This window comes from Erythrolamprus reginae, chromosome Z (assembly GCF_031021105.1).
Source record: "Erythrolamprus reginae isolate rEryReg1 chromosome Z, rEryReg1.hap1, whole genome shotgun sequence".
Lineage (NCBI taxonomy): Eukaryota > Metazoa > Chordata > Lepidosauria > Squamata > Dipsadidae > Erythrolamprus > Erythrolamprus reginae.
In genome coordinates, this window is record NC_091963.1 from 70,235,902 (window position 1) to 70,263,302 (window position 27,401).

Sequence of the window (27,401 nt, forward strand, 5' to 3'; positions counted from 1 at the left end):
GCTCACGGGACCGGAACAAGGGATTGCTATTAAGCAGCGATCTCTTTTTCCTCCAGAATGGCTAGCCCCGTGGCTCCCACCATATCTACCTCTCCCCAGCAGGACCGGAATATTCTGGCCCTCTATCACCCCGGAGAAAGGTACACCCATCCCTCCTGTCCCTCTACCGCTTGGTAGGCTAAATTCTGCATTCACACTGACCCTATTATTCCCAAACATACCATCCCACTCACCCCACCCATTCATATTATAAAAATTACAATTACCATTTACCTCATCCATGCCCCCCCACCCCGCAAGTTAATCCCATCACTCATTCCATTCATTTCATATATACCTTCCATCTGATCCCAAATATCCATCACTAAAATTACCCCCAATAAATTAGTTTAAAAATATATAAAAATTAATTAATTAATGAAAAAAGGGTAACCAATCAATTATAAAATTAATCTGAGATAATAATATAAATTAGGATCAATTAATATAAAATCAGTTCTTGAATAAATAAGTAGTTCAACATTCATCAGTCAATCAGTCAATCCAGGACAGGATGATAATAATGTCTTTAGTAAATCCTTCTTTAAGTCTGTTGTAATTATAAAGTCATCCAGTAGGGGTGCAGTTTTTCAATGTAATTCAATAGGGAATACAGAAAATGGAAGCAGGTGGAGGAAGGGGGGGGAAGATGACAAAGCGACAATCTTAATATTTGCTAATACCCCCAGAATTTGACAGTTCAGTTCCCATTGTTCACTCTCCCCCAGCTATATCCACTCTGTTCTTTTGATCTAATCTCAGCCAATGTCCTCAACTCCACATGGCAGCCCCCAACTCGCCTCAGTCTTCTTCCTCCACATAGATACATAAAGCGTGGTAATATGTTTGTTTTGATTGCTGCTATTTTACCTATTAATGAAAGTGGAAGTTTAGACCACTTATTAAATTCTTTGTCTATGTCATTGGCAAGTTTATCATAACTGTCCTTTTTGATTGTGCTATATTTGGCAGTGATCCATAATCCTAAATATTTTCTTTTCTTTGTAGTTTTAAGTTTAGTTAATTTTTCAAATTTGTTTATTTGATTTGGAGTCACGTTTTTCGTTATTATCTGTTCTGCTGGGCTCTATGGTATTAGTCTCCTGAAAATTCAAGGGTAAAAATTTCAGACACACACACACTGGAAAGTTCAAAATTCAAAAGAAACAAATCACCCTTTTTGTATTGCAAAGAGCACTCATCCCAAAACAACCTTGTAGGCTGTACCATCCCCTTAATCAGTCCTTAAGTACTTAGTTAGCAACTGTGAAGAAACGTCACAGCCCTCCTTCTTCCACAAAGTGAGACACACACACTTTGCTCTGCTTTGGTTTCAAAGTTGTGAAAAATCAACAAAGTCCGAAAACAGCAAGGCATGGTCCTGAAGAAACAACGATCAGATAATCTTCCACAACAGCCAAGCCAACAGGCTGCTATTTATATCAGCAGCTCTAATTGCTGGAGCCCCACCCAAAAATAGGTGGCCTCTCTTATCTCCTGTAATATTTCTTCAATTGGTCTCTTCTATGCATAATTCTGCGCCTGCGTGGATCTAAATCTTCCTCATCCGAATCTACCGAAGATAATGGAGATTGGCTTCCTGGGCTGTGTGCCAAGCCCCCCTCTTCCAAGTCACCCCCACCTTCTTCTTCGTCCGAGGAAACTGCACTACTTGACTCTGTTGGCAATAAAACAGGCCTATGACATGTTGATGTTTCCTCTGCATCCACCTCCACATTCCTTGGGTCAGGAGCTGGGCCAGAGCCAACCACATTATCTTTGTTTTTTCTTTGTTAATTAATGTTTAAGCTAGTGACCTTCCCAAATTTATCAAGTTCTTCAATTAGGTTTATTATTGATTTTGATGGGTCTTTCGTTATAAAAACCATGTCGTCAGCGAAAGCTTGGACTTTAAAGTGTTCTTTTTTAATTTTCATGCCCTGTATTCCCCTGTTTGCTCTTACACTGTTGAGTAAGATTTCTAATGCGGTTATAAAAATTAATGGACCTAAGGGGCATCCTTGTCTTACACCTTTCCCTATGCTTATTTTATTTGTAATATCACTGTTGACCAGTATCTTGGCAGTTTGAACCGAATATATGGCTCTAATTAATTCTACGAAATTCTTGCTGAATTGCATATATTCCAACTGGGTGATGAAAAATTGCCAGTATATACTGTCGAAGGCTTTATGAAGATCAACAAAGGTAAAAGCTACTGGCTTATCTATATTCGTGTCGTAATACTCTAATTCATCTAAGATGATTCGAGTATTCATCCCTATGATTCTTGCTGGCAAAAATCCGTTCTGATCTTGATGTATCATATTGTTAAGGATCCTTTTCAATGTATCTGCTATGATCGACGCAAATATTTTGTAGTCAGAGTTTAATAGCAAAATCGGGCGATAGTTTTGTATGAGTGTCCTATCTTTATCGTCTTTTGGAATTAGTGTTATATATGCTTTAAGCCATGAGATGGGGAGTTTAGCATGTTCAAGTGCCTCATTAAAGAGATGTAGGAGTATAGTTTGTAGATCTTCTGCAAAGTGTTTGTATAGTTCTGCCGGGATGCCATCGGGACCTGGCGTTTTATTGTGTCTCTGGTTCATGATTGCTTGATTTATTTCTAAAGGGGTAATTTTAGCATTTAAAAGATCCTGTTTTTCTTTTGCTATTTTAAGTATATCTGACTTGTAAAGTGTGTCAAGTATTAGGTGATCACTTATCTCTTCCTTTTTGTAAAGATTTGTAAAGAAATGTTCGATTATTTGTTTTTTATTGTTGTGGTTGGTCTTTAATGTTCCAAATTCATCATGGAGTGCATCAATATTTTTGTCAATTTTTTGTTGGACCAATTGGTAGGAAAGCCATCTTCCAGGTTTGTTGGTGGATTCAAACTGTTTTTGTTTCAAGCGCCTTATTTTTTGGGCTAGTTCCTCTTGTGTCATCAAGTTTATTTTGTGTTTTATTATGTTTATTTCGACTAAAATCTCTGTGTTATTAGGTTTATTTTGTAGTGCTTTCTTAAGTTCTTTAAGTATTTAATTGTGTTCAAACTTGTTGTTTTTTGTGAATTGTGTAGGTGATATAAATTCCTCTCATGTAGGCCTTTGTTGTGTCCCATAAGTTTTGAATCGATGTGTTGTTATTATTATTAATTTGGAGAAAATGATATAATTCCTTTTTAAGTATTTTCTTAAATTCTTTTTCATTTAGGATAGTTTGATTCATAGTCCATCTTCGAGAGTGGACATCAGTCAATTTTCTCCATTTCAATAATATTGGGTTATGGTCTGCCCATGTATTTGGTAAGATTTGTATTTCTATGGTTTCATTGATAAGGTCCGGTGTGGCCCAGGCCATGTCTATACGGGACCAGGATTTGTGCGGGTGGGAGTATATTCTCGAGATTCAGGATTGCAGTAGCACCATATGTCTTTTAGGGCAAATTCAGTAGCTAACTGTTCAAAGATTGCTGGGAGATGCTTCTTAAGTTCAGTTTTATTTGAGCCCTTATAGTCTATTGTTTTATTAGATATTGTGTTGAAATCGCCTATTATTATCATATTTTCTAAGTTTAATTCGGATAGTTTTTTATGAAGGTTTGTGAAAAAAGTGGATTGTTTTATTGATGGTGCATATATAGCTATTACATTTACTTTTCTTGCTTCCACAGAAATTTGGACAATTAATATTTGGCCATTGTTGTCGGCCTAAATTAAATGGGGGGAAAGTTCAGGGTTGATGTAGATGGCAATTCCTCTTTTTTAAACACTTCCTAAAGATGAAAAGACTTCTCCAAGCCCGGGACAAGATCGAGTACGGACATCCTGGGTTCAAATGTGAGTTTCTTGAGTTCATATTATGTTGGCTTTTTGTTTGAGTAATTTATGATTTTTTTTTTCCTTTTGGTGGGAGCATTAAGACCATTGATGTTTATGGAAAATAAGGTTGTTTCTTGATGTCGTAGATTTGTTTTTTGTATCTTATCTTTTGTCTCTTCTCGCCTCTGCTTGTGCTCTCATTGTTGGCCTGTCTCTCTCATATTCTTGTCTTTTATCAGCCTGCCTTATGTCTTTGTCGGATAGATAATCCTCCGAACTGAGCTCATCAAGGATAGGTTTTCCCTTAGAGTCTTGGTTGGTAGGGTAGTGCTCTTCAGCTATTTTAATCACGTGATGGTAAAAATCCTTTGCTTCGTGATCTTATGTTTTTTGTCGGTTATGGAAATAAGCATGCCTTCGGGAACCAACCATCTAAATGGTATCTTATTTTTGTTCAGTTTGATGGCGAGCATCTGATAGGGCTTTCATTTCTCTTGGACACAGTGTGGGACTTGGTGGAGAGTTACAATTTCTTTGCCTTTGTATGTTACCGGATTTTCTTTGGATAGTTTGTAGACTTCGTCTCTGATGGTATGTCTTATGAACTTAATATGTATTTCCCTTGGTTTCTCCTTGCATAGCTTGATGAGATTCTGTAAATCTCATCAATTTGTTGTATCCTTTCGTCTGTTGATTTGTTAGTGATGGTTGCCAGGATCTCGGCCATGATTTGTGGTAAATCTTCATCATTGGATTCCGTGACATTTTGGAATCTCAGGAAGAAGGGTGATTTTTCAAGCTCTAAATTAATTATCACCTCTTCCAAGTTTTTATTTATATATTCAGTTCTTGATTCTGCAAACTGGAGATGGGCTTCCATTCTTTCATTAGTTTCTTCTAATTTTTGGGGTTTTTTGTTCATTTTGGGTTAAGATCTCGTGGACTGTTCCCATCTTATCATCAAGACTTCCCACTCGATCGATTCGCTTTATGTCCTCTTTTATAGTACCCATGGTCCCAGTCATAACCTCGTAGTTTCTATCTATAGATTTCTTCATGCGAATCATCATGTCCTGCAAGGAGGCCAGGGTGGTGATGGATGTCTGGTCCACTGGAATTTTATTGTTAGGGGGGTTCGGTGGGTTAGGAGGATTGTCTGAACTACGTTGTGTAGTTGGCGTTTGGGATTGAGTGGTATTTTTCCTCCAGGCCTTAGTTATTGTATTAATATTAGAGGAAGACATCGTCCTAGTTGATAGTAGGTTCCTTTTGGTGGTATTAATACAATATGAACAATAACAAATTGATCCAAGGGAAAGAGAGAAGAGGAATATCGGTATGAGTGTAGCTAAAGGTTATTAAGACAGTATAGAAGGAAAGTTAGAGGTAGGGACAGATTTGAGTTTGAGTTTTAATTTTAGTATTAAATAATAATTAATAAAAGTTCTAATATTTCAGTATCTAGTTGTAATATAGTTCTAACATGATTATATTGAATAGTATTGAAATATCAAATATCAAATATCCAATATCCAATATCCAATATCAAGGTTGGAAAATACCAAAATATCTAATATCAGAAAGTCAAAGAGTCAGTATTTTTAAGTTATAAAAATGTAGATACTACAATGATATATTAGTACAATAATACAAATAATGATTAGGTTAATCTTCTATGACAGTAAACAGGTTTAAATAAATATAATACTAATATTATAATGGTCAGTTAATTTTATGTATAGTGTCAAGACAGTCTGTTACTTTTGAAAATAATATCAATTAATATGGATAGATATGTCTGACTGAATAATTAATTGAATTCAATTGTATTATTTAAGAGGATCATTTAGTTTTAAAATTACCATAAGTGAAGTGATTAATTAATTGCAAGGAATGTATTTATATTTGAAACGTAGATCAGGTATTCTAATAAATTTATTTTTAATTAATAAGAAGCATAAAGTAGGATGCAATAGAAAATACTATCATATATGTATAATATGAAATAAACGAGTTAAAGGTAGTCAATCTATTAGTTGAAAGAGGTAAATAAATAAAATTGAACAATATATTCTATATAGTCTATTTAACTATGTCAATAATATTTCTAGTAATAATCAGATAAATTTATCACTGCAGGAGAAGGGAAATATGAGGTAAGGGGTACCTGGGAGAAAAGGGAAAAGTTAAAGAATCAAATTTTGAGTTGAAAATCAAAATCAAGCTGATGTGTATCAAACATAGTCAGTTCAGTTCAGTTCAGTCCAATTCTGTTGAAATACCAGTCTGGTACGGAGAGACGGATTGTTAATTACTGTTTATAACCAGAGGGTGGTGCTGTAGTCCTTATTATTGGATTAAGCCAAGTTGTCTTTTCCGAAGAATCAGCACCTTTCAGCAGTTCTGGGTTGCTCAGGCCTCCGTCGTTAAATTATGCCCGCACAACTCCACTCCGCTCCACTCCGTTCTAGCGATTAGTAATGTGGTGAAGGGGAGGTTCCATAGTTCCAAAGTTCCGCTTCCGTAACAAGTAATAAGAGAGAAATTTTCCAAACAGATTGGTTAAGGATTGTCGGTGCAAAGTCGGTCACAAAACTCCAAAAATCATGTCGAGGAGAGACGGGCAAAAAGGGGGGACAAGGAGAAACAAACAGAAGTAAAAAGGTAGGAGAAATATAATGAAGCAAAGAAAGGGGGTTGGTCCTCCAGTTTTGAATTCTTTTCTTTTCCCAATTCACTCCATTTGTATTCTGCCACTTTCCACTCGCCTTCTCAACATTCAACAAAGCTTTCTCCCGCTGCTGCTACTATAAAGTTGGTTACAATCTATTGATGTGCTCAATTTTTTGGACTTGTTGTTGTTTTAAATGTGTCCTGATAATATGTCCCAGTATAGTTAGCTAATCTTACTGTCTTGCAATCGCCATTTACTTCACAGTCGCCGCCCTTTTTTTTTTAACGTTCTGGCAATTTGAGCTGCTTGGATAATTAATACACAGCAGAGGGATATCACTCTGAAACCATCAAACACCTTGGCTTACAACCATCAAATAAAAAATAGTCCAAAATCTCACTTTAACATCTTCTCGTCGTCTTCTTTGCTGCTTCCACAGTGAGGTTGGATCATCATGTCTTTAGGCTGAACAGAGAAGATTGGTTTTTCCGTGTGTCAGCAAGAGGTTGCCTCGCTGCTTGGGGGGTCCGCCAACCACCTCCGGGTGCGCTGGGAGTTCCTCTCTCAAATCACTGGCTCTACAGGTCTATGATTGCCCTAAAGCCACCAAAATTAACACAAAAAGCTGAAGCAGCCCCGGAGAAACCGAAAGCTGCCCAGCTGTCAGCACGACATCAAAACAGGAAGTCAGTGCCATTGTAACTTTGAATAAACTGTCATAAGTTAAGATCTACCTGTACCCACTCCTTAAAAAATCTCCTCAAAAGTCAAGAACACCTTCAAATTAGTTTTGAATAAATGTTAACAGAGACTAATCAAAAGATAAAAATATATTCACATGAAGTACTACATGCAATAACGTATTAATATAAATTTTGTCTCTTTTCCACAGCGCATGGAATCTCCTGTAGATAATTCCTCATTGAAAAATTCTTATCTAACCTCACAAATGCTATATACCAGTGATGGCGAACCTTTTTTCCTCAGGTGCCAAAAGAGCATGTGTGTGCTCAGGTGCCAAAAGAGCACATGCACAAGTGCCCAGACCCATAATTCAGTGCTTGGGGAAGGTGAAAACAACTTTTCCTTCCCCCAGAAGCCTCTGGAGGCTATAAATGACCTGTTTCCCAACTTATGGTAGGCTCAGTAGGCTCATGTTTCACCCTCCCTAGGCTCCAAAGACTTCCCTGGAACTCAGAGAAGGTAAAAACGCCCTCCCCCATTCCTCCGGAGGCTCTCTGGAAGTCAAAAATGCCCTCCCAGTGCCTCTGTGTGAACCAAAATCAGCTGACTGGCACACACATGCACATGGGAGCTGAGGTAGGGCAACAGCTTAGCAGATATGGCTCCATGTGCCACCTGTGGCACCGTGCCATAAGTTCGCCATCACTGCTATATACTCTACTGACCTCTATCTTCAATACAGTGGTGAAATCTATATATTTGCCACCAGTTCTGTGGGTGCCGCTTGGTGGGCATGGCCATGTGGTCATGTGACTTGGGTGGACATGGCCAGGCTGTCATGTGACTGGGCTGGTGCAGCCAATTTAGCAGTCCATTTTGCCAGGGAGCAGGGGTTGAACTAGATGACCTCTGAGGCCCCTTCCAGCCTTTGCTGTGCTGTGCTGTCTTTCTTTCTTTCTTTCTTTCTTTCTTTCTTTCTTTCTTTCCTTCCTTCCTTCCTTCTGTGAGAAGCAACCCCTCCCCTAAATAAAATATTATTCATAAGAAAAGTCTCCCAGAAAAACAAGGAAAAACCAAGCTGCTAACAAAAAAAGCTTCCTGAAGCTCATTCCACAGTCCTGCCCGATAGAGATAATGAGATAATGATCATATAGAAAGTGAAAGCCTGACCTTTGGCTCCATTCACACAAGCAGGCAAACAGAGCCCTAGAAAACCCATTCGCGATGGGATATTTTGACATTTTCTCATGGCAAATTTTGACAGCTAACAAAATAGAGTAGTAGAATCAGAATAAACAGCTCTACACTCAAGACTGGACACAGGATGAAAGTCATTTAGCCACAATCACCCAAACCCTTTTGGAAACACAAAACCCATTTTGCACAAACCACAAAACTTCAAATACACAGCACCATATAAGAATCCTTCCTTTTATCCACTGATGAATAGTCACTTCACTTCTGCAGTTAAAAACATCCTTCCGAACAGCTTCTGAAGGCTTTTCAATTTAAACAGGAGTCTCCAAAGTTTGGAACATTAAGAATTGTTGACTTCAACTCCCAGAATTCCTCAGCAGAGCCATGCAGCTAGGTTTGGAGACTCCTGATTTAAAGCAATAGCATTTATTTTTCTTCTTTGCCAAGCAATCTCCCAGCTAGAAGGTGAGTCCTGATTTTTTTCTTCTAACATCTCTTTCTTTCTTTTTCTTCCTTCTTTCCTTACATCCTTCCTTCCTTTCTTTCTTCCTCTCTCCCTCCCTTCCTCCCCTCCTTTTCTTTCTCTTCCTTTCTCTTTCTTTATCCCTTGCCTTCCTTTCTCTTCCCCCTTTATCTTTCAGGCAAACTGGCAGGGAAAAACAAACAAACAAACCAGGAACTGGTGATGTCAAGTGGATGGGCAGAACCTCCCGCTGCTATCACTACTGGTTGTCTAAACCAGTTACCGCTGCCACTACCTACTCAACCGAAACAGGCAGAACCAGAAGGGTTTCACCACTGCTTTAATATTTTAAAAATGATATTCCCAGAATACTTTCTACTTGCCACTGACAATGTCAGCATTCTGAGTAACTGTTGAGGTGTGTGAAGAGCAACCCTTGAGTTGTATGCACATAGAAACAGGATATTGCAGTTGATATGAATAATTATTCAGTTACACACAGAGATATGTTAAAGTGCATATAGTGTTTACTTTAATTAAGAAACAACACAGTCCAAATAAACAATCCAGGTCATACACGTTCAAATCAGTCAATCTCTAGAAGTACAATAATCTTCTTACCAGTTTGTCTTTGTCACATACATTCATCGAAGATATTACAGCTTACAAATACATCAGAATACAGTAATACCTCATGATACGAACTTAATTGGTGCAAGGAGGAGGTTCGTAAGACGAAAGGTTCGTAAGACGAAACATTGTTTCCCATAGGAAACAATGTAAAGTCAATTAATCCATGCAACAACAAAAAAAACCCCGCAAAAAAACGCTGCCGCCCGGCTGTCACCTTTTAAAACAGCCTGGGGGCTTCGGCGTTGGGAAGCTGCTGAGAAGCCCCCCGGCTGTTTTAAAAGGTGACAGCCGGGCGGCGGGGCTTCTCAGCGAAAGTTCGGGTTTGGGAGGCTGCTTTGAGGAGGCGGGGAAGCCTCTTGCAGCAGCTGCCACAGCCGCCGGCTTCCCCGCCGCTCGCCCGCCGAGGATGCTGACCTGCTGCCTCGCGGGGAAGCCGGGCAAGAGCGATCGTCTGCCGGCCATGGGCGAGCGGCAGGGAGTCACCCATGGCCGGCAGAAGATCGCTCTTGCCCGGCTTCCCCGCGAGGCAGCAGGTCAGCAAGAGCGATCTTCTGCCGGCCATGGGCGAGTCCCCGCCGCTCGCCCATGGCCGGCAGAAGATCGCTCTTGCCCGGCTTCCCGGCGAGGCTTCCCCCATCCTCGCCCGCCGCCCGCCCGTCCAGAATGCTGACCTGATGCCTCGCGGGGAAGCCAGGCAAGAGCGATCTTCTGCCGGCCATGGGCGAGCGGCGGGGAGTCGCCCATGGCCGGCAGAAGATCGCTCTTGCCCGGCTTCACCGCGAGGCATCAGGTCAGCAAGAGCGATCTTCTGCCGGCCATGGGTGACTCCCCGCCGCTCGCATTGGGGTGGGGGGGCTGTCAGGACACCCCCCCACCCCAGCACTTTGCATCCCGCCGGCTAAGAGCAATCGGGCAGCAGCTTCTGCTGGACACGGGTAATGAGCGGGACAGAGAAGCGGGGAGAATCAGGAGGCTCCTTTGGCGGCTGGAGGCTGCCTGGCTTTGTGTTTTTGGCTGGGGGAGGAAGCAGTAGGACCTTCCTAACTCCCTCCCCCCCAGCCAAAACCCGAAAGCCTGTTTGCTGCCACACGATTTAGCCAGGACAGGAGCGAAGTGACGTGGAGGAATGGGGAGCTGAAACCAGGCGGTTTCAGCTTTCCATCCCTTCACGTCACTTCGGCGCTAAATCGTGTGGCAGCAAACATGCTTTGGGCGTTTGGCTGGGGGGGAGGGAGTTAGGAAGGTCCTACTTCTTCCCCCCAGCCAAAACCCCAAAGCATGTTTGCTGCCACACGATTTAGCGGCGAAGTGACGTGAAGGGATGGAAAGCTGAAACAGCCCGGTTTCAGCTCCCCATTCCTCCACGTCACTTCGCTCCTGTCCTGGCTAAATCGTGTGGCAGCAAACAGGCTTTGGGGTTTTGGCTGGGGGGGAGAAGTAGGACTTTCCAGCAGCCTCCGAACGCCGAACGTGGAAGTTCGGGTTTGTTCGGCTTCGGGAGGCTGCTGGAAAGCCGCCCGGCTGTTTTAAAAGGTGACCGCCGGGCTGGGGGGCTTCCCAGCAACCTCCCAAACCCCGAACCCGGGTTCAGGGGGGTGCTGGCAAGCCCCCCAGGCCAGCTGCGACCTTTTAAAAGAGCTGTGCCGCTTCCCATCTGTCTCCTGAAGCCGAACGCGGAAGTTCGGCTTTGCCGTTCGGCCTCAGGAGACAGATGGGAAGCGGCGCGGCTGTTTTAAAAGGTCGCAGCCGGCCTGGGGGGCTTGCCAGCACCCCCCCGAACCCCGAACCCGGGTTTAGCCTGAGTTCTCTCTCTGTGCTCATGATGACTGTGATGAAGAAGGATGTCTGTTAAAGTGCTCCTGTGTAATATGGTACTGAGTCATTCCATGTCAAGTGGAACAATTCTAAAGATCATCCCCACCTTACCATCTCAGATTTTGATGAAATTTATCACATAGTTTCTTTATGATATAAAATTATGCTGTCCCAAATTTTAGTTCAAAAATTAAAATTGGGAGTTCTATGAGATCTCAAATAAAGGGTTGCAAAATACAGAGTCAGCAAAAATGACATTTTGGGCCAACTTCTAGAAGCTGTAAACGTGGCAGTTTCAGTAGTATGTTCGAGATATTTGGAGAACCTGCACACCTTGTAAGGTTTTATAAACTGGCAAAACCCCATTTACTCCCTCTTACTTTTTACATGGTTCAGACCAATGTTCCCTCTAATATTTTTTTTTAAAAAAATTTATTATACAAATAATACAATATACAACATCGTATACAAAGCATAAAAATAATGGTCGTAACAATAGAAAGTAATCAAATAACATATCAATTAACAAAATACAAACTTAAAAACTAGAAAGAGGGAGGGAAAGAGGTAGGTAGGGAAAGGGTAGAGAGAAGGAGGGAAAAAGATAGAAAGAACAGAGAGAAAAGGTAGGAAAGGTAGGAAAGATAAAAGATTGGCGAATGTCCGGGGGAGCTGTACTAAAAACGAGAACTGATTCCTATTTCATTAGCTCGTTACCATGGTTCAGTTTGTTTATCTAGCTTGGTAGATGCTAGTGTTGAGTTAATCAAGTTATAAGATTTTAAGGAGTAGTGGTGAAGATACTATCAATATATATATAAAGTCTCTTAATACTATATAAAATATGAAATAGCTATATACCAGATTTGTAACTGGTCGTGTTTATATCAACGTATCGATCTTATGACGGGTTATTCTCACTCTTTTTTCCTAACCAGTTGTAGAAAGGATCCCAGCAGTTATCGAATGTAGCCATAGTTTCGTTTCTTACTAATATAGTTAATTTCGACATCTCTGCGCAGTATCTAATTTTTTTTATTATTACGTCGTTCGGCGGTATCTCCTCATTCTTCCATCACTGCGCAAAGGTTAATCTGGCTGCTGTTGTTAAGTGGACAATTAGATGAATTTGGAATTTAGGTAGCTTTTGTCTAATAATGCCCAGAAGAAAACATTCAGGGGTTTTTTCTATTGTCAGATTAAGTATTTCGTCAATCCAGGTTCCGATTTTATTCCAATAGGTTTTAGCTTTTGTGCATTGCCACCATAAATGGAAATAGGTGCCTATTTCTTGGTGACACTTCCAACAATAAGGTGAGAGTTTATTATTTAGTTTGGTTAATTTAATCGGAGTAATATGCCACCTGTAAAACATTTTAACTAAATTCTCTTTGTAGGATGTGGCAATAGTCAATTTATAATTTCTGCTCCAAAGTATTTGCCATTCCTCTTCTTTAATCTCTTTTTTGAGGTCCAGATTCCATTGTTTTACATTAATTTTTGTATTGATATTGTCCAATTCGTTATAGTTTAAGTAACAATAGAATTTTTTAATTAATTGTTCCTGGGAATCTGTACAGAGTTTATCTAGCGGGGCATTTTTAATTATTCCAGGATTACTTTTATCCTTGTTGAATTTAGTTTGTATCTGTAAGTATTCCCACCATTCCGTTTTTTGTCCAAAATTTTCTAATTCTATTCTTGACCTAATTTCACCATTGGCATTTAATATATCCTTGTACCTTATTATATTGTTTTTTTTATGGAAGTTAGGATGCACATATGCTTCTAGTGGGGCATACCATGTGGGGATTCCTTTGTAAAGTTTAGACAATTTTTTTCCAGGTATTTATTAATGATTTCCTAATCAGATGATTAGTAAAATATTTATGGGTGCTCGGCTTCTCGTCCCAAAGATAGTAGTGCCATCCTAAGTGGAGGTCGTGACCTTCTAAGCTAAGTAATCTGATGTTGGATAAGCTCATCCATTCTGTCATCCACGTTAGGGATGCAGCAATGTAATAGTCTTTCCAAATTGGGAGTGCCAGACCTCCTTCTTCTTTTCTATCTTGTAGATATTTTAAGCGAATTCGAGGACGCTTGTTCTGCCAGATAAAGTTACTGGTAATTTTGTTCAATTTTATTAAAAAATCCTGTTTCAATTGAATTGGGATTGTTTGGAATAGGAACAGTAATTTAGGCAAGATGTTAAGTTTTATAGCCGCAATCCTCTCTAGTAAGGAGAGTTGTAAATTTTTCCATTTCAACAAGTCAGATTGTATTTTATCTATTAATTTATTGTAATTGTTTTCTTTTAGGCTAGACACTTTATTTGTCAAATTAATACCAAGATATTTGATTTTTTAAACTATTTGAATATCAAGTTTGGCTGTTAAGATAGCTTTCTGCGGTTCTCTCATATTTTTGGTTAAGATTTGAGTTTTAGTTTTATTTATTTTAAGGCCTGCCACTGTGCCATATTCCTCTAGGACGGTCAGTAATTTGGGTCCTGATTCTAAAGGGTCTTCTATAATAAATACCAGGTCGTCCGCGAAAGCTTGTAGCTTGTAAGTTTCGTTTTTGTACTTTAGCCCTTTTATATCTTCCTTTTTTCTAATAATTCTAGTTAGTACTTCTAACGTTAGTATAAACAGTAGTGGGGACAGTGGACACCCTTGTCTCGTTCCTTTGTGTAGGGAAATTTTTGTTGATATATCTCCATTAAGGATGATATATGCTGATTGATCGGTATATATGGCTTTTATTGCGTTTATGAATTTAGTGCCAAATTCCATATATTCAAGTTGTTTTAATATAAATGTCCAGGACACGTTGTCAAAAGCCTTCTGGGCGTCGAGAAATATTAGTGCCACTTGTTTTTCACTGTGGGCTTCGTAGTACTCCAGGGTGTCCAACACTATTCTAATGTTATTCTTTAGCTGTCTCCCAGGGAGGAAGCCGTTTTGGTCTGAATGTATGAATTGGTTTAGAAATCCTTTAATTCTACTAGCTAGAATGGAGCTAAAGATTTTGTAGTCAGCGTTTAAAAGAGAAATAGGGCGGTAGTTAGCTATATCTGTAGGGTCCGTATCTTTTTTCGATATTAGCGCTAGGTTTGCTTCTGTCCAGGATGTTGGAATAATGCCTCTATCTAAGGCCTTGTTTAAGGTTTCAAGCAGGGCCTTTTCCATTTCTTTGGGGAGATCTTTGTAGAATTCAGATGGAATACCATCAGGGCCCGGGGCTTTGTTATTTTTTTGCCCTTTGATTGCTTCTTTTAATTCTATGTCAGTGATCGGCTTATTTATTATTTCTTTCATTTCTTGAGGTACTTTAGGAAGATTAGCTTGTTCTAAAATTTCTTGTATTTTTTGGTCGTGTTCAATATTAGGTGTATTTTCAGGATTGTCATAAAGCTTACTATAAAAGTCACTGGCAATCTGTTTTTTCCTTTCCAAGTCATGGCATATTTCCCCGTTTGTTGTCTTAAGACAGTTTATGAGTTTCTTTTCTTTTTGTTTTTTGAGTTTATTGGCTAACCATTTGCTAGGTTTGTTGGCATTTTCAAAATTGTATTGATTGCTACTTTTAATTTGTTGTGCTAGGTTTTGTTGATTGATTAAGTTTAACTCATGTTTTATTTGTGACATTTTTTGTTTAAATTCTTTTTTGGGGGGATATTTTTGTAAGTTTTCTTCTAGCAATCTGTACTCTTCTTCTAGTTTAATCGATTTCTGCTTTTTTAGTTTATGTTCTTTAGCCATGTACAAAATAGCTATTCCTCTAGTTACGGCTTTGGCTGTGTCCCATACATTTTGAAGACTGGTGTGTTCTTTAATGTTTTCTTGAAAGAAAAATTTCATTTCCACTTGGAGTTTCTGTTTAAAACTTTCCTGGTTAAGTATAGATTTTTGAAGCATCCATCTGGGACATTGTTTGATTCCTTTCCATATTACTTTAAGCGCATTGTGGTCTGAGATAAAATTGGGTTCTATCTCTACCGATTGAATTTTGGTATTAAGTTCTGTTGTAGTCCAGACCATATCCAGTCTTGACCAAGATTGGTGCCTATCTGAATAGAAAGTGAATTTTTTAAGGTTAGGATTTCTGTCTCTCCAACTGTCTTTAAGTTTTAATTCCTTAATTAAGTCAAAAAAGGCTTTGGGTAATATTCTTTTCTTATGATTATTCCTTCTATCATTATTATAGTCCAGTTCCTTGTCGATTATTCCATTAAAATCCCCTAGTAAGCAAATATTGTCTGTGGCATATTCTTTTATGATATTAAGTAATTTTTTATAAAATCTTTCTTGGCCTTCATTCGGGGCATAGATATTGATTAAGGTTATTGTTTCCAATTCTTTTTGTAATTCTAATATCAGGACTCTACCTTCTCTATCTTTATATTTCAATTTAGCTTGAATATTGGGATTAATATAACAAATCACACCTCTCTTTTTTTCCGGGGCTAGAGATGAAAACAGGTTTCCAAGTTTATTTCTTTTAAGAAGATGTTCAAATTTATTTTTAATATGTACTTCTTGCATTGCAATGATATCTAAATTTAATTTAGCAATTTTGTTTAGAATTTGATTTCTTTTTTTTGGCGCGTTCAATCCATTTATATTAATTGAATATAGCTCAATTCCCCTGTTAGATGTTTTTTGTGCCAAATTTAGGTTATCTGTACTTTGGTCTAGTTGCCCTAGTACTTCTAGTCTCTTTTGGTAAGCCTGCATAGCCATTATTTCCAGTAGTTAAATTATCAATAGCCGTTGTTCCTTCCGATCTATTTGGGATCTGATCCGCTAGTTGTTCGCTAGTTGGGGTAGGATTCCTGGTTTCTTTATTGTTTATTGTTTCGGTCGTCCGATCATTAGTAAAATGTTTTTCAAAAAATTCTTCGGCTTTGTCAACCGAATCTATTTTTATCTTTTTATCTTGCCAGGACACAAGCATTCCCTCTGGGACAAGCCATCTAAAGTTAATATTGTGCCTGGTCAGTTTGGCTGATAAGAAAGTGTATGGCCTACGTAGGTCTCTGACGTGCTTCGGGACTTGTTTTAGAATAACCAATTGTCTCCCTTTGTAATCTATGGGGTCTTCCCGTGCTCTATGAAGAATTTCGTCTCTAACTGATTTTTTAACTAGTTTGATATGGACTTCCTTGGGGAGGTTATAGCGTCTGGCGTAATTAGTGTTGATTCTATAGACTTCGTCAATTTCGTTTAGCATTGTGTCCTTTTCAATGCCCAACGCCTTTGAAAGGATGTCGGCCATAATGTCTGGTAAATCCTCACTTTTCTCCTCCCTAAGGTTTTGGAATCTGAGGAAGTGGTTAGCTTTTTCGCTCTCTAGTTGGTTTACGGTATTTTCTAGTTCTTTATTGGCATGGACTAATTTTTCAGTTAGGTCTTCCATTTGTTTATGATCCTGGTCAATCCTATCTTCCAAATCCTGAATTTTTTGTTCTTGTTTTAACATCTGTTGTTGAAAAGCCTCGTGCCTTTTATCCATATTTTGCATCCTTTCTTTTAACTCAGATGTATCGCTTCTCACTTCACCTATTTCTTTTTTAATATCCTCATGGTTCTTAAGCATTAACTCCTGCATTTGGAGCAACATAGATTGAAGATCTTTATATGAATTTGACCTTTCTCTGGGCAGCATATCGTCCAGTGATCTCTGGGAAGAGGGGCTGGGTATAGCTGAGGTGGATTGAATAATTGACCTCTTCCCCGATCCCAATCTAGTCAGGTTAGATAGGCTTGTCATTTTAACAATATTCTACCCGCTAGCCCACTTATATAAATCTCTAATAGTCCGTTCCAGAGTTAGATTGAGAAAGAATGTTTAGTTAGTGTGTTAAATACTCAAATGAAGAAATAGCAATTCAGATATCAAATCAATTGACCTTTAGAAATAGAAGGGTAAGTGATGACAAAAAGGTGAGAGTGTAGTTTTTATCAAGCAGAGCAAAAAGATATAGATAGCACTTTACACAGATATGTAAAGTTATTAGAAGGGAGTACAATAACTTAGCTTCAGTTGAATTCGATAATTATGGGATTTGTGGTTAGCTTTCCCCAGCTATGAAGTTCATTCAAATTTTTATAGTGATAACAGTATATATATATCAATGGGGAAGTTTCCTTTTATAATCTAAGAAATAGTGAACCGTCAAAGAGAGGGATTTGTACTTCAATCAAAATTCCTTACAGTCTTAAGAGCTTTTAAACATGCTAAATTAGATAAATAGTAAAGGCAAAATTATATATACAAGCTAAGCGAGATTAGTACAATTCATTTCTAACAATCAATAGTAAATCTAATGACTAATATTTTGAAAGGTAGTATAGATAAGCTAAAAAGTCCTAATAACAAATAATTAAAGGGGAAAATCACTTAGTATAGTAACAATGTAATAAATAACAATGTAATAAAGTATCCTAGTAGTCTACTGATAAATTGATAGTTTACTAGTAAGTTAATATATGCAAGTAAATAATAATTTTTTTAATATATATAATTAGATGATGTATAAATATCAATTAATAGTCCTTTAAATAACTAGAATATTATATACATTATATGAATTATACAAATGTCAGTTGATATATTTAATAGTCAGTAGAGATACATAGGTAATTTCCTGTTATTCTACAGAATAGTTAATAATTTACTCATAAGTTAATATATGTAAGTATATAATAGGTGTTTGTTAATATATATAATTAAATAGTGTATGAATATCAATTAATATCTTATTATAATAAATTATTCTAGTAGTCTTATAGTTAATTAGTATATTATATAGATTATTGAAATAATGTAGATGTCAGATAGTATAATTAATGATCACTAGAGGTACATACATGGATTTTCGATTGTAAATGTAAATGAAGCGAGTTCCGTAGTTAATGAGATTATATTTATAAGTCAGTGTGTCAGACCCTTCCTTAGTTTCTTCGAATCAAGATCGAAAAGTTCCGGTTAGGCTTCGGTGTTGTAGCAAGCTATTAGTTAGAGTAATGAATAGCTTGAAAGTTATGTTTGTTTGACGCAGCTCCGAGTATCATCTGTCTCCGGGGGTTGTGCAGGGTTATTCAGTTCGCGTGGCTTCACGGTGTCTGTCCGGGTGGTACAAGGATCTCATAAATCGGTTCCTCTCCTTCCCGCAGTTCTGTCAAGGCAGTAACTAGAGTCTAGTCAGCTCGGAGGTGACGGCCTTATAGTCCTATCGGTAGGGTCTCTAAGATGGTCTTCAGCCGCTTGTCGCTAATAGTTCTTCCGGCGGCTCACACCCCCCCCCCCCGGTAAAGGTCCTAAACGCCTCCTCCAGTCACTTATTCCCTCGAAGACAAAGTAAGGTGAACAAAGTTCAGAAGGATCGGAGTATCGGAGTATCCACCCAGGCTCACCCGAGTGTGACGCAGCAACAAATCGAAAAGCCAGAAAAGAAACAGGAAGTAGATGAATCACGCTGTCCCGTCGGGTCCTCAGTACAGGCTTCAAAGTTGGTAAAGAAAAAAGAAGAGAGAGCTCTTTTTGAGGTTTACGTTTCCTCGGGGGATGTCAGGTCTTCTTAATGCGTATTATAGGCTTTGGGTGATGTTGTTAGCTTTTCCAATGACTGTTATGACTCTAATGAAAACTCGCCGCCAGCCGGAAGGAGGAAGATGATGACTCCTCCCACCACCTTCTCGGGTCGTAGCTAGTTGGATTTTAAACTTAAGTGACGTTGTCCCCGTGGAAAAAAGAAGAAAGAATTAGTAAATCTCACGTTCAATCCAGCTCCGGTATGTTAATGGTCAGCTCCGCCGCCTCGGTCGCCATTACTAATCTCCGCTTAGCCACCTCCAGCCGGGAACGCACTAGGCCGCCATGTTGCTCCTAGCTTACAGGCACACAGTCGTGTAGGGGATTGTCCATTCCGTTGATTGGGCTGCCGCCGACAAATTGAACTAACGGCACCCCCTTTCCGCCAGACCCTTTTTCGCAGGGTCTGTGATCCCGAAGGACCGAAGAGAACCTGTAAAAACAGTGGTGTTTGGCGGAGCGCAGCTCCACACCGTCCGTTCAGTTCCTCAGTTGGCTCTAATTTTTTTTCAGTGTGGGTGGAAAAGTATAGTGTCTGAGCAGCAGTCCCCTTGGGACAGGGCAGCAAAGAAAAATAACTAACTAACTAACTAACTAACTAACTAACTAACTAAATAAATAAATAAATAAATAAATAATAAGGAAAAATCCCTTTTTTTTATTAAAAGAAATTAATAATTTTAAAAAAACCAAAATCCATTACTATTAAAACTAAAACAACCAGCAAAACCAAAAACATAACTATTAATAAAAACAGGTGAAGGCTGGGTTTTTTTTCCTCTGTTATTATTTAAGTGCTTTTACCATATGCTTTAAATCAAGAGTCACTTCTCTCTCTGTTTCTCTCTTTCCTGTCATTCTCTGCCTCAATCATTTTCTCATTTCTCTTTTTTTCTCCCCTTTTTTCTATCATTGCTCTCTCTCTCTCTCTTTCTTCCACTCTTTTCTCTCTCTTGCTTTCTCTGTCTCTCTCTCTCCCTCTCCCTCTCCCTCTCCCTCCCTCTCTTCCTTCCTCTCTCATCTCTCTCTCTTTCTTGCTCTCTCTCACTCTCTCTCTTCCTTCCTCTCTTCTCTCTCTCTTTCTCTCTCTCTCTTGCTTTCTTTCTTTCTCTCTCTTTCTCTCTCTCCCCCTCCTGCTCTCTCTCTCTTTTTCTCACTTTCCCTCTCTTGTTTTCTTTCTCTCTCTCTCACACTCTTTCTCTCTTGTTTTTTTATCTCTCACTCACTCTTTCTCTCTCTTGTTCTCTCTCTTGCTATCTCTCTTTCTCTCCCCCTCTTTCTCTCTCTCTCTCTTTCTCACTTTCTCTCTATCTCGCCAGTGAAGTTTTTTCTTATTTTGAATGTTCTGGGTGGGCTTGCAGGGGGATGGGGAGTGTGCGCGCCCAACATTGAAAATCACTTTCACCGGCCTCCGCTGTGAGAATGCCTTCCCCGCCTCTCCTGCAGCCCCCTCGCTGACAGCCTGGGATGAAAGTGCTCTTGGCGAAGGGACTGCAAGAGGGGCAGGCGTTCCCAAAGCGCTCAGAGCGGCTAGCAGCTGGATGAGGACGAGAAGCTGCAGCCACCACCGCTGCTGTGGGAGGAGCCGTGCCCCAAGGTGGGAAGTGGAGGAGGAGAAAGAGAGGCGGATCAGGCAGGCGGGCAGGGGGCAGCGGCGAGAAGCCAAGAGTGCAAGGGGGCCAGAGGCGCTGGGGGGGCGGCCGTGGCTCCTTACACGCCCTTGGGAAAAGGTGCGGGGGGGTGTTTTGGGGTGTGCGCGCGCGCATACGTGCACAGCTTAGAGGGTACAATGGTTCAGGCTCAAACTTTGCAAAAAAAACCCCTCAAAAATGAATTTATAGCAATCTTTAGGCAGCTGCAGTTTCAAAACTACTTGGCCTTTCATGTTGATTTTTGGCAGCTGTACTCAATACACAGCTGCAATGAGGACTTCCAATTTGCAGCACTTTCCTTCAAGTTGTTGAAAAAATGTAAGAGTTCAATGTTGGTATTTAACAGGTTTTTGCCAAATTTTGGCTATCTTTCATGCCCTGTTTGATCCTGTGGGACAGCTTCAATCCTCTTCAATTTATCACCATTAGAAAGAGCGGATTCTCTAAAACGGCGACATTAAAAGAAGACAATTATACAAGTTTAATAAATCAAATTAAAGCAGATCTTAAAAATTGGCAACATTTACAACTTTCATTAATAGGTAGAATCAATTCGATCAAAATGAGTGTCCTGCCCAAGCTCCTCTTCCTCTTTCAGACAATTCCAATAAATCCAGGTAAAAATTTCTTCAAAGAATTAGATAAAGTAATATTAAAGTATATATAGTTAGGCAAAAAATCAAGAATTAAATTAAAGGCACTGCAATATGTGAAGGAAAGAGGAGGTTTGGGTCTACCAAATTTTAAATTATATTACTACGCAACATCACTGGTATGGATTAAAGAATGGATCGTATTGGAAAACAAACGTATATTGACAATAGAAGGGCATGATTTATTATTAGGCTGGCACGCCTATCTCTGGTATGGAAGAGATAAAAACCCATACATATTTTTAAAAGCATATACTCAGAAACTCCCTCATCCAAACATGGAAAATAATTTAAAAAACAACAATATATTAAGGTACCAGAATGGGTTTCGCCAATAGAATTAACATACCATCCAAACTTAATTGGGCCCAATAATACAATTAGATATAAAGAATTGTTGGATCAGCAAATGAATATAAAAACAAAGGAAGAATTGGAGCAAAATGGTAAGAAACTAGATTGGTGGACATACCTACAACTAAAAGATGCATACCAAAAAGACAAAAGGGAATATGGTTTTTAGATGGGGAGAGGTGAATTGGACAGGACACTATTAAAAAATAATGAAAAATTAATTGGTACAATATATAAATTTTTGATTCGTTATGAGACAGAAGTGGAAATCGTAAAAGAGAGTATGATAAGCTGGGGAATGAATTTTGGCTACACAATTGAATTAGTAAAATGGGAAAAATTATGGACTAATGATTGGCGGAGGACAAAATCGACTGCATTCAAGGAAAACCAATTAAAAATGTTTTACAGGTGGCACCCATCGCCGGAAAGACTATCAAATATGTCCCCAAAAACTTCCCCATTATGCTGGAAGTGCAAAAAAGAAAGAGGCACGTTCTACCACCAATGGTGGACATGCTCACAAGCAAAAAAAATTTGGAATAAAATAACAAACTGGTTAAAAGAAATAGTAAAAGAAGAAATTGAAAAAAACCCAGAATTGTACTTATTGGGTATTTTTAATAAAAAAATAGAAAAAGAGGTAAGATATTTAATTATACACATACTAACAGCCGCCAGGATAGTATATGCCCAACAATGGAAAATAGACAAACCACCGGAAGAAAATATAGTAATTAAAAAAATATTGGACTGTGCCGAGATGGACAGGTTATCTAAAAGATTAGAGGGAAAAGAAGACTCAGATTATTATAAAATATGGGCAAAATTTTATGATTGGTTAAAGAAAAGAGTAACAAATAAATAAAAAGTTATGCAAAGCAACACGTCGAATAAAAGAATTGAAAAATTAATACTATGTGAAAGAAAGAAGTAAAATTCTCTGATCGAACACCTAAAAAGTGGGGAAATTTCATTTCCCAAATGTTGTATGTGTATGTTTTTGTGTATGCTTTTTCTTTTGTATGTTATATTCGGGGGGAAAACAAATAAATAAAATTTTAAAAAAAGCAGATTCTCATCTTTAAGAATATATTGTTGTAATTTTGGTGTCTCTTCATATAAGGATTGAAAAAATATCCTCAACTGTTTGCAGGCAGTCTGTGATTCTGGACAACTTTTCAATGCTATTTGCCTTTATCGTGAAGCCTTATTTCTGACAAGATTTTAATCTTTGTAAAGAACCTGCTTTAACCCTTTTTCCAAAAGTGGTCATAAAATAAAAAAGTGCATAAGAGAGCTGGATGAAATACTAGCAGGCCAGCTAAAGGCCATTACAAGCAAAATATTTGTGCCAGATCAGAAACTGTGTCCATCTTGTCTAAAAGAAGTCAATAACAGAGCTGCTGATTCTTCAACATGTTCGACATCGGCAGATAATCAACATATTGATATTTCAGGCAATCTTAACAAAAGTTTGAATTCTATTGCCATTTCTCCATTATAGTTCAGAAAAGTCAGCAATGATGATATACGAGGCTATACCAAGTGCAAAATCAGGCAAGTGCAAAATACTTTTAGCAGTCATATTGCAGTTGCTGGTGGTTTTGACCCGAATGAGTTTGAAACCCAAGCTACTAGTCAGAAATGTGTCAAATGTGCTGATTATGATAATGCTGAGTTGAAGAACAAAGTTCAAGTATCAAAAGATAGTACAGGAAAACTTCAAATACTAACGTAGGCATCAAAAAACTGGTCTATTGAAAGAACAGCCTCCAAGTTCATATTATATTTATTATATTATATTTATTATATTATATTGTTATTCTTTATTATTCTTTATTTTAAAAAATACTGCTTATTGAAAAAAGAATTACTTTTACTGCACTTGTATCAAGGATGCAGTGCAGAAATCACAGGCTGCCTGCAAATAGTTGAGGACATTTTTCCAATCCTTATATGAAGAGACACAAAAATTAAAACAATATAATTCTTTTTTTTAATCTGGTACCTTTTATATTGCCTTTTCTTACACATTGTCTTATATTAGACTGTACACATTCACATATATGGAACAAACATAAATACCCTTTATTCCATAGAAAATAATAATTAAACATAAATAGTTGTTTCATTTTTCTGTGTGTCTTTATATTTTTATACTAGTTTTCTTTCTAAACTTTCTTTCTTTCTGGGACATTAACATTCTATATTTGAACTTAAGGTTTTTAAATGTGCTGTGCGTTTCAGAGATGGAACACAATTTATTGAGTGTATCTTTTTTTAAAAAAAAAATATACTTTATTTTTTTTTTCAAAATAACAAACATAACAAACAAAACATACAACATTTAGTGGAGCTAGTCGCTCCGCTCAGGATAGAAGTCTTCATCATAATAATAAAGAAGTAAAACATTTGTCTATAAAATACATATTGTTATATAGGATAAAAATGTCAATTTTAATATATGAATCTAAATCTATATCAAAATTTATAAAGACATATATGAAAGAGAAAAAAGTTTTAAGAGAAGGGAAAAAAAGAAAAGAAATTTATATTTATACTAGTAATTACCGTCTTATGCAATTCTAATACTAAATTCAAATATGCAAAATAATATAACAACATGCTTATCTCTTTTTCCTTGTTTCCTACCAAGTATATACTTTCTGCCAGATATCATAAAATTCTGATTCTTCTTGGTTGTTTAAATTACTACATATATATATCCACAATATTTGAGTCTTAAGATTTTTTATTATTATCATCATCATCATCATCATCATCATCCTAACTAACAAACTATGATTACCATTCAAATTCTTTTTTCATATAGATTTTTCATATAGATTCTATTAAATATTTGTATTGGAATAGGATTTATAAAATTCTAGAGAAACAAGAACAAATACTAAAGGAGATGGTAGGCAACCAGCCTAGAGGTGGCAAAAAACCAACCTCAACGTCTTCGGCCAGTACTGCCTCTCCCGCTTCTCAAAGGCAAACTGAGGAGATGTTGACACTTGAGAGAGATAAAGAAAATATGTCATTAATGCAGAACATAATAGTACATTAATTATAATGCAGGAAATGATGCTTACAAGAACTCATAATTAACAACCACATGGAATTAAAGACAGACATTTCAAGATTAGAAAATAGGTTTGAAACAATTCAAGCGGATATGCAAAAAAATGAACAAAAAATTGTAACCATCAGAAAAAATAGAACAGAGTGAAAGAAAAATAGAAAATGTTGAGCAGAAAGCAAAATATTCCCACAAAGACCTAGAAAACTCCTTGATTCACCTGAAAATGGTGAGAGTCTCATTCCAAAATATAATTGAAACGGAAAATGAAAACTTGGGTGAGATCAAGATAACGATCGTTGGGGGAATCCTACAACTTAGCCGAGACGAAGTGTTAACAGAGATAGATGAAACCTACAGAATACAAACTAACTATGCTCGTAGACACCAATTGCCGTGTGAAGTGCACTTGAGATTCTCTAGAAAGAATACTAAAGACGGTATATGCGGCTTCTAGGAAAGGTAAACTTACATATAAAGGTAGAGAACTGAATATTTTAAAACAAATTACTGGAAGGGTACTGGAAAGAAGAAGAGACTAGAAAACACTAGCAACTCTCCTAAATAAAAAAGATATAACTTTTAGATGGACTATGCTGGAAGGTATGATGATAAATTTAGAAGGGAGAAGAGTTAAAGTCAATACTCCTGAAAGGGCGCAAGAGATGTATGAGCAGATAATCGGCCTGGAGTTGGAACCTGAAAGCGGAGAAAGACTTGAATCAAGCAAAGAAGATGAAACAGAATCGGATATACAAAGTGAAAAGGGGAAGGAAGAAACAAGACAAGTAGTGGAAAAGAAGGATACGGGAAAAGAGGAAGGAACTAGGACCAGAGCAAAAACAGGTGCATCAGCAAGTAAATAATATAGAAGGAAAAAGAAGAATAGAGCCAGATGTCATTTGAATCCAAATTAATTTCAATAAATATTAATGGTCTTAACAACACCTACAAAAGAAAAAAAAATGAAATTACTAAATCAAAAGGCACAAATAATCTGCTTGCAGAAAGTCCACATCAAACAATCACACAAAAATATTTGGAATATTCTAAATTGGGAGAATTATATGTGTCATTAGATGGGGAAAAAAGAAGAAGGCTGTGGCCACCTATGTGAAAAAAGACCTTAAGCCCAAAGAAATAGGATCAGATAAAAGAGGTAGATACATAATAGTAGAAATTTAATTCAATGGAGTGAAGGCAATAATAGTGAACATTTATGTGCCAAATCAAAAACAGAAACAATTTTATAAAAAGTTACATGAAACTCTCCTTCAAATAGACTCAAAGAATATTTGTATCATAGGGGAGTATAACAGGATTCTGGATCCAAAAATAGATTTTAAGACAGGAAATATAAATAAAACAAGGAGAGCAACTTTAGAGGAGAGCAACAAGGAGAGCAAAACAAGGAGAGCATCTACATTTAGCAACATGGTGGATGAATTAGACTTAATTGACGTCTGGAGAATAAGACACCCTAATGAAGCTCAATCCACATTTTATTCCACGCCACATAACTCTTTCTCTAGAATTGACATGATATGGCTAAATAAATGAATGTACAAAAATATAAAATCAGTAGACACAGAACCTGTCACGGAATAGACTCAGGATCAGCCCGCGTGAGCTGAAATGAGACTAACCACGGAGGTGACGGAAATAAGCTGCGAGGAGATCTTCTAAACAAAGTTATTTTTATTTAGAAAAGTATAAAAAGTAATAATGCCTGGAGCAGGCATAAATCATGTCTTCACATTGTAAAGACTTCTCAAGGAAGATGGTGTCTGCCTTCTCTTCCTGTACAAAAAAGGAAGTGAGGAAAGCAGGTATACATCATATAAAGGGAGGAGCTACATTAACAAACAAGAGTTAACTATTTAACTACTGAATGTTTCTAGATGTCTTTGGAGGCTGTCAATATACAGCGTGACACCCCTTCTTTGGCAGTCATCAGAGACATCAGGGACATCAGGTACATCAGTTCACATAAGGCACATTTTCTTGGAGAGGTATTCGTGTTGGTCAGCTGGCAATGGCTTATTCAGCAGGTCAGCGATCTGTTCAGTAGTAGGAACATACTGTATTTTCACGAATCCTTCTTTCACACTCTCTCTGGTATTTCTATACCGGATATCAATGTGCCGTGAACGAGCTCCAACATATTCAGCTTTAGCTATGTATGTAACTGAAACATTATCTTCCATAATAACAATGGGTTTCTTTGGATTTTCCCAAATATTATCAATAAGAGCAAAAACAAAGGTTAATGCATTACAACAATCAGAAACACATGCATATTCAGCCTCAGTTGAAGAGCAAGAAATAAACTTCTGTTTTCTAACTTTCCAAAAAATTGGACAACCATTCAAAAACATTATGTAACCAGAAGTACTTTTTCGTGTTTCTACATCACCTGCCCAGTCAGCATCTGCGTAGCAAATCACTTCAGGGTACTTATCATGTTTCGGCTCTAGGAACAACTTCATGTCCTTTGTAAGTTTCATGTATCTCAGCAGTCTCTTTATGCATGACCAGTGGAACGTAGTCGCTTTGCCAACGTATCTGGACAGTAGATTCACACTCAGTGAAATGTCAGGTCTTGTCCAACTGCTGATGTGCAATAGTGATCCAATCACTGACCGATACAGCGTTTGGTTCTCAAATTCAGGGTACTCTTGTTGAGCTAACCTGTAAAAGTCAGTTTGCATAGGAGAACGACA

At 37.9% G+C, this 27,401-nt stretch overlaps 1 protein-coding gene across 2 annotated transcripts in view; it reads right to left on the reverse strand.

Moving 5' to 3' along the window:
• The window catches only part of BBS9 (Bardet-Biedl syndrome 9), a 606,911-nt gene that overhangs the window by 20,740 nt on the left and 558,770 nt on the right, over window positions 1-27,401 (reverse strand). The window contains exon 21 of one of the 2 annotated variants that reach the window (XM_070726315.1): window positions 24,549-24,612. The exons of the other annotated variant lie outside the window; for it this stretch is intronic. Within the exon in view, the coding sequence (XP_070582416.1) occupies window positions 24,549-24,612 (64 nt within the window). The remainder of the gene's footprint in view (window positions 1-24,548; window positions 24,613-27,401) is intronic. 2 annotated transcript variants of the gene reach the window in all.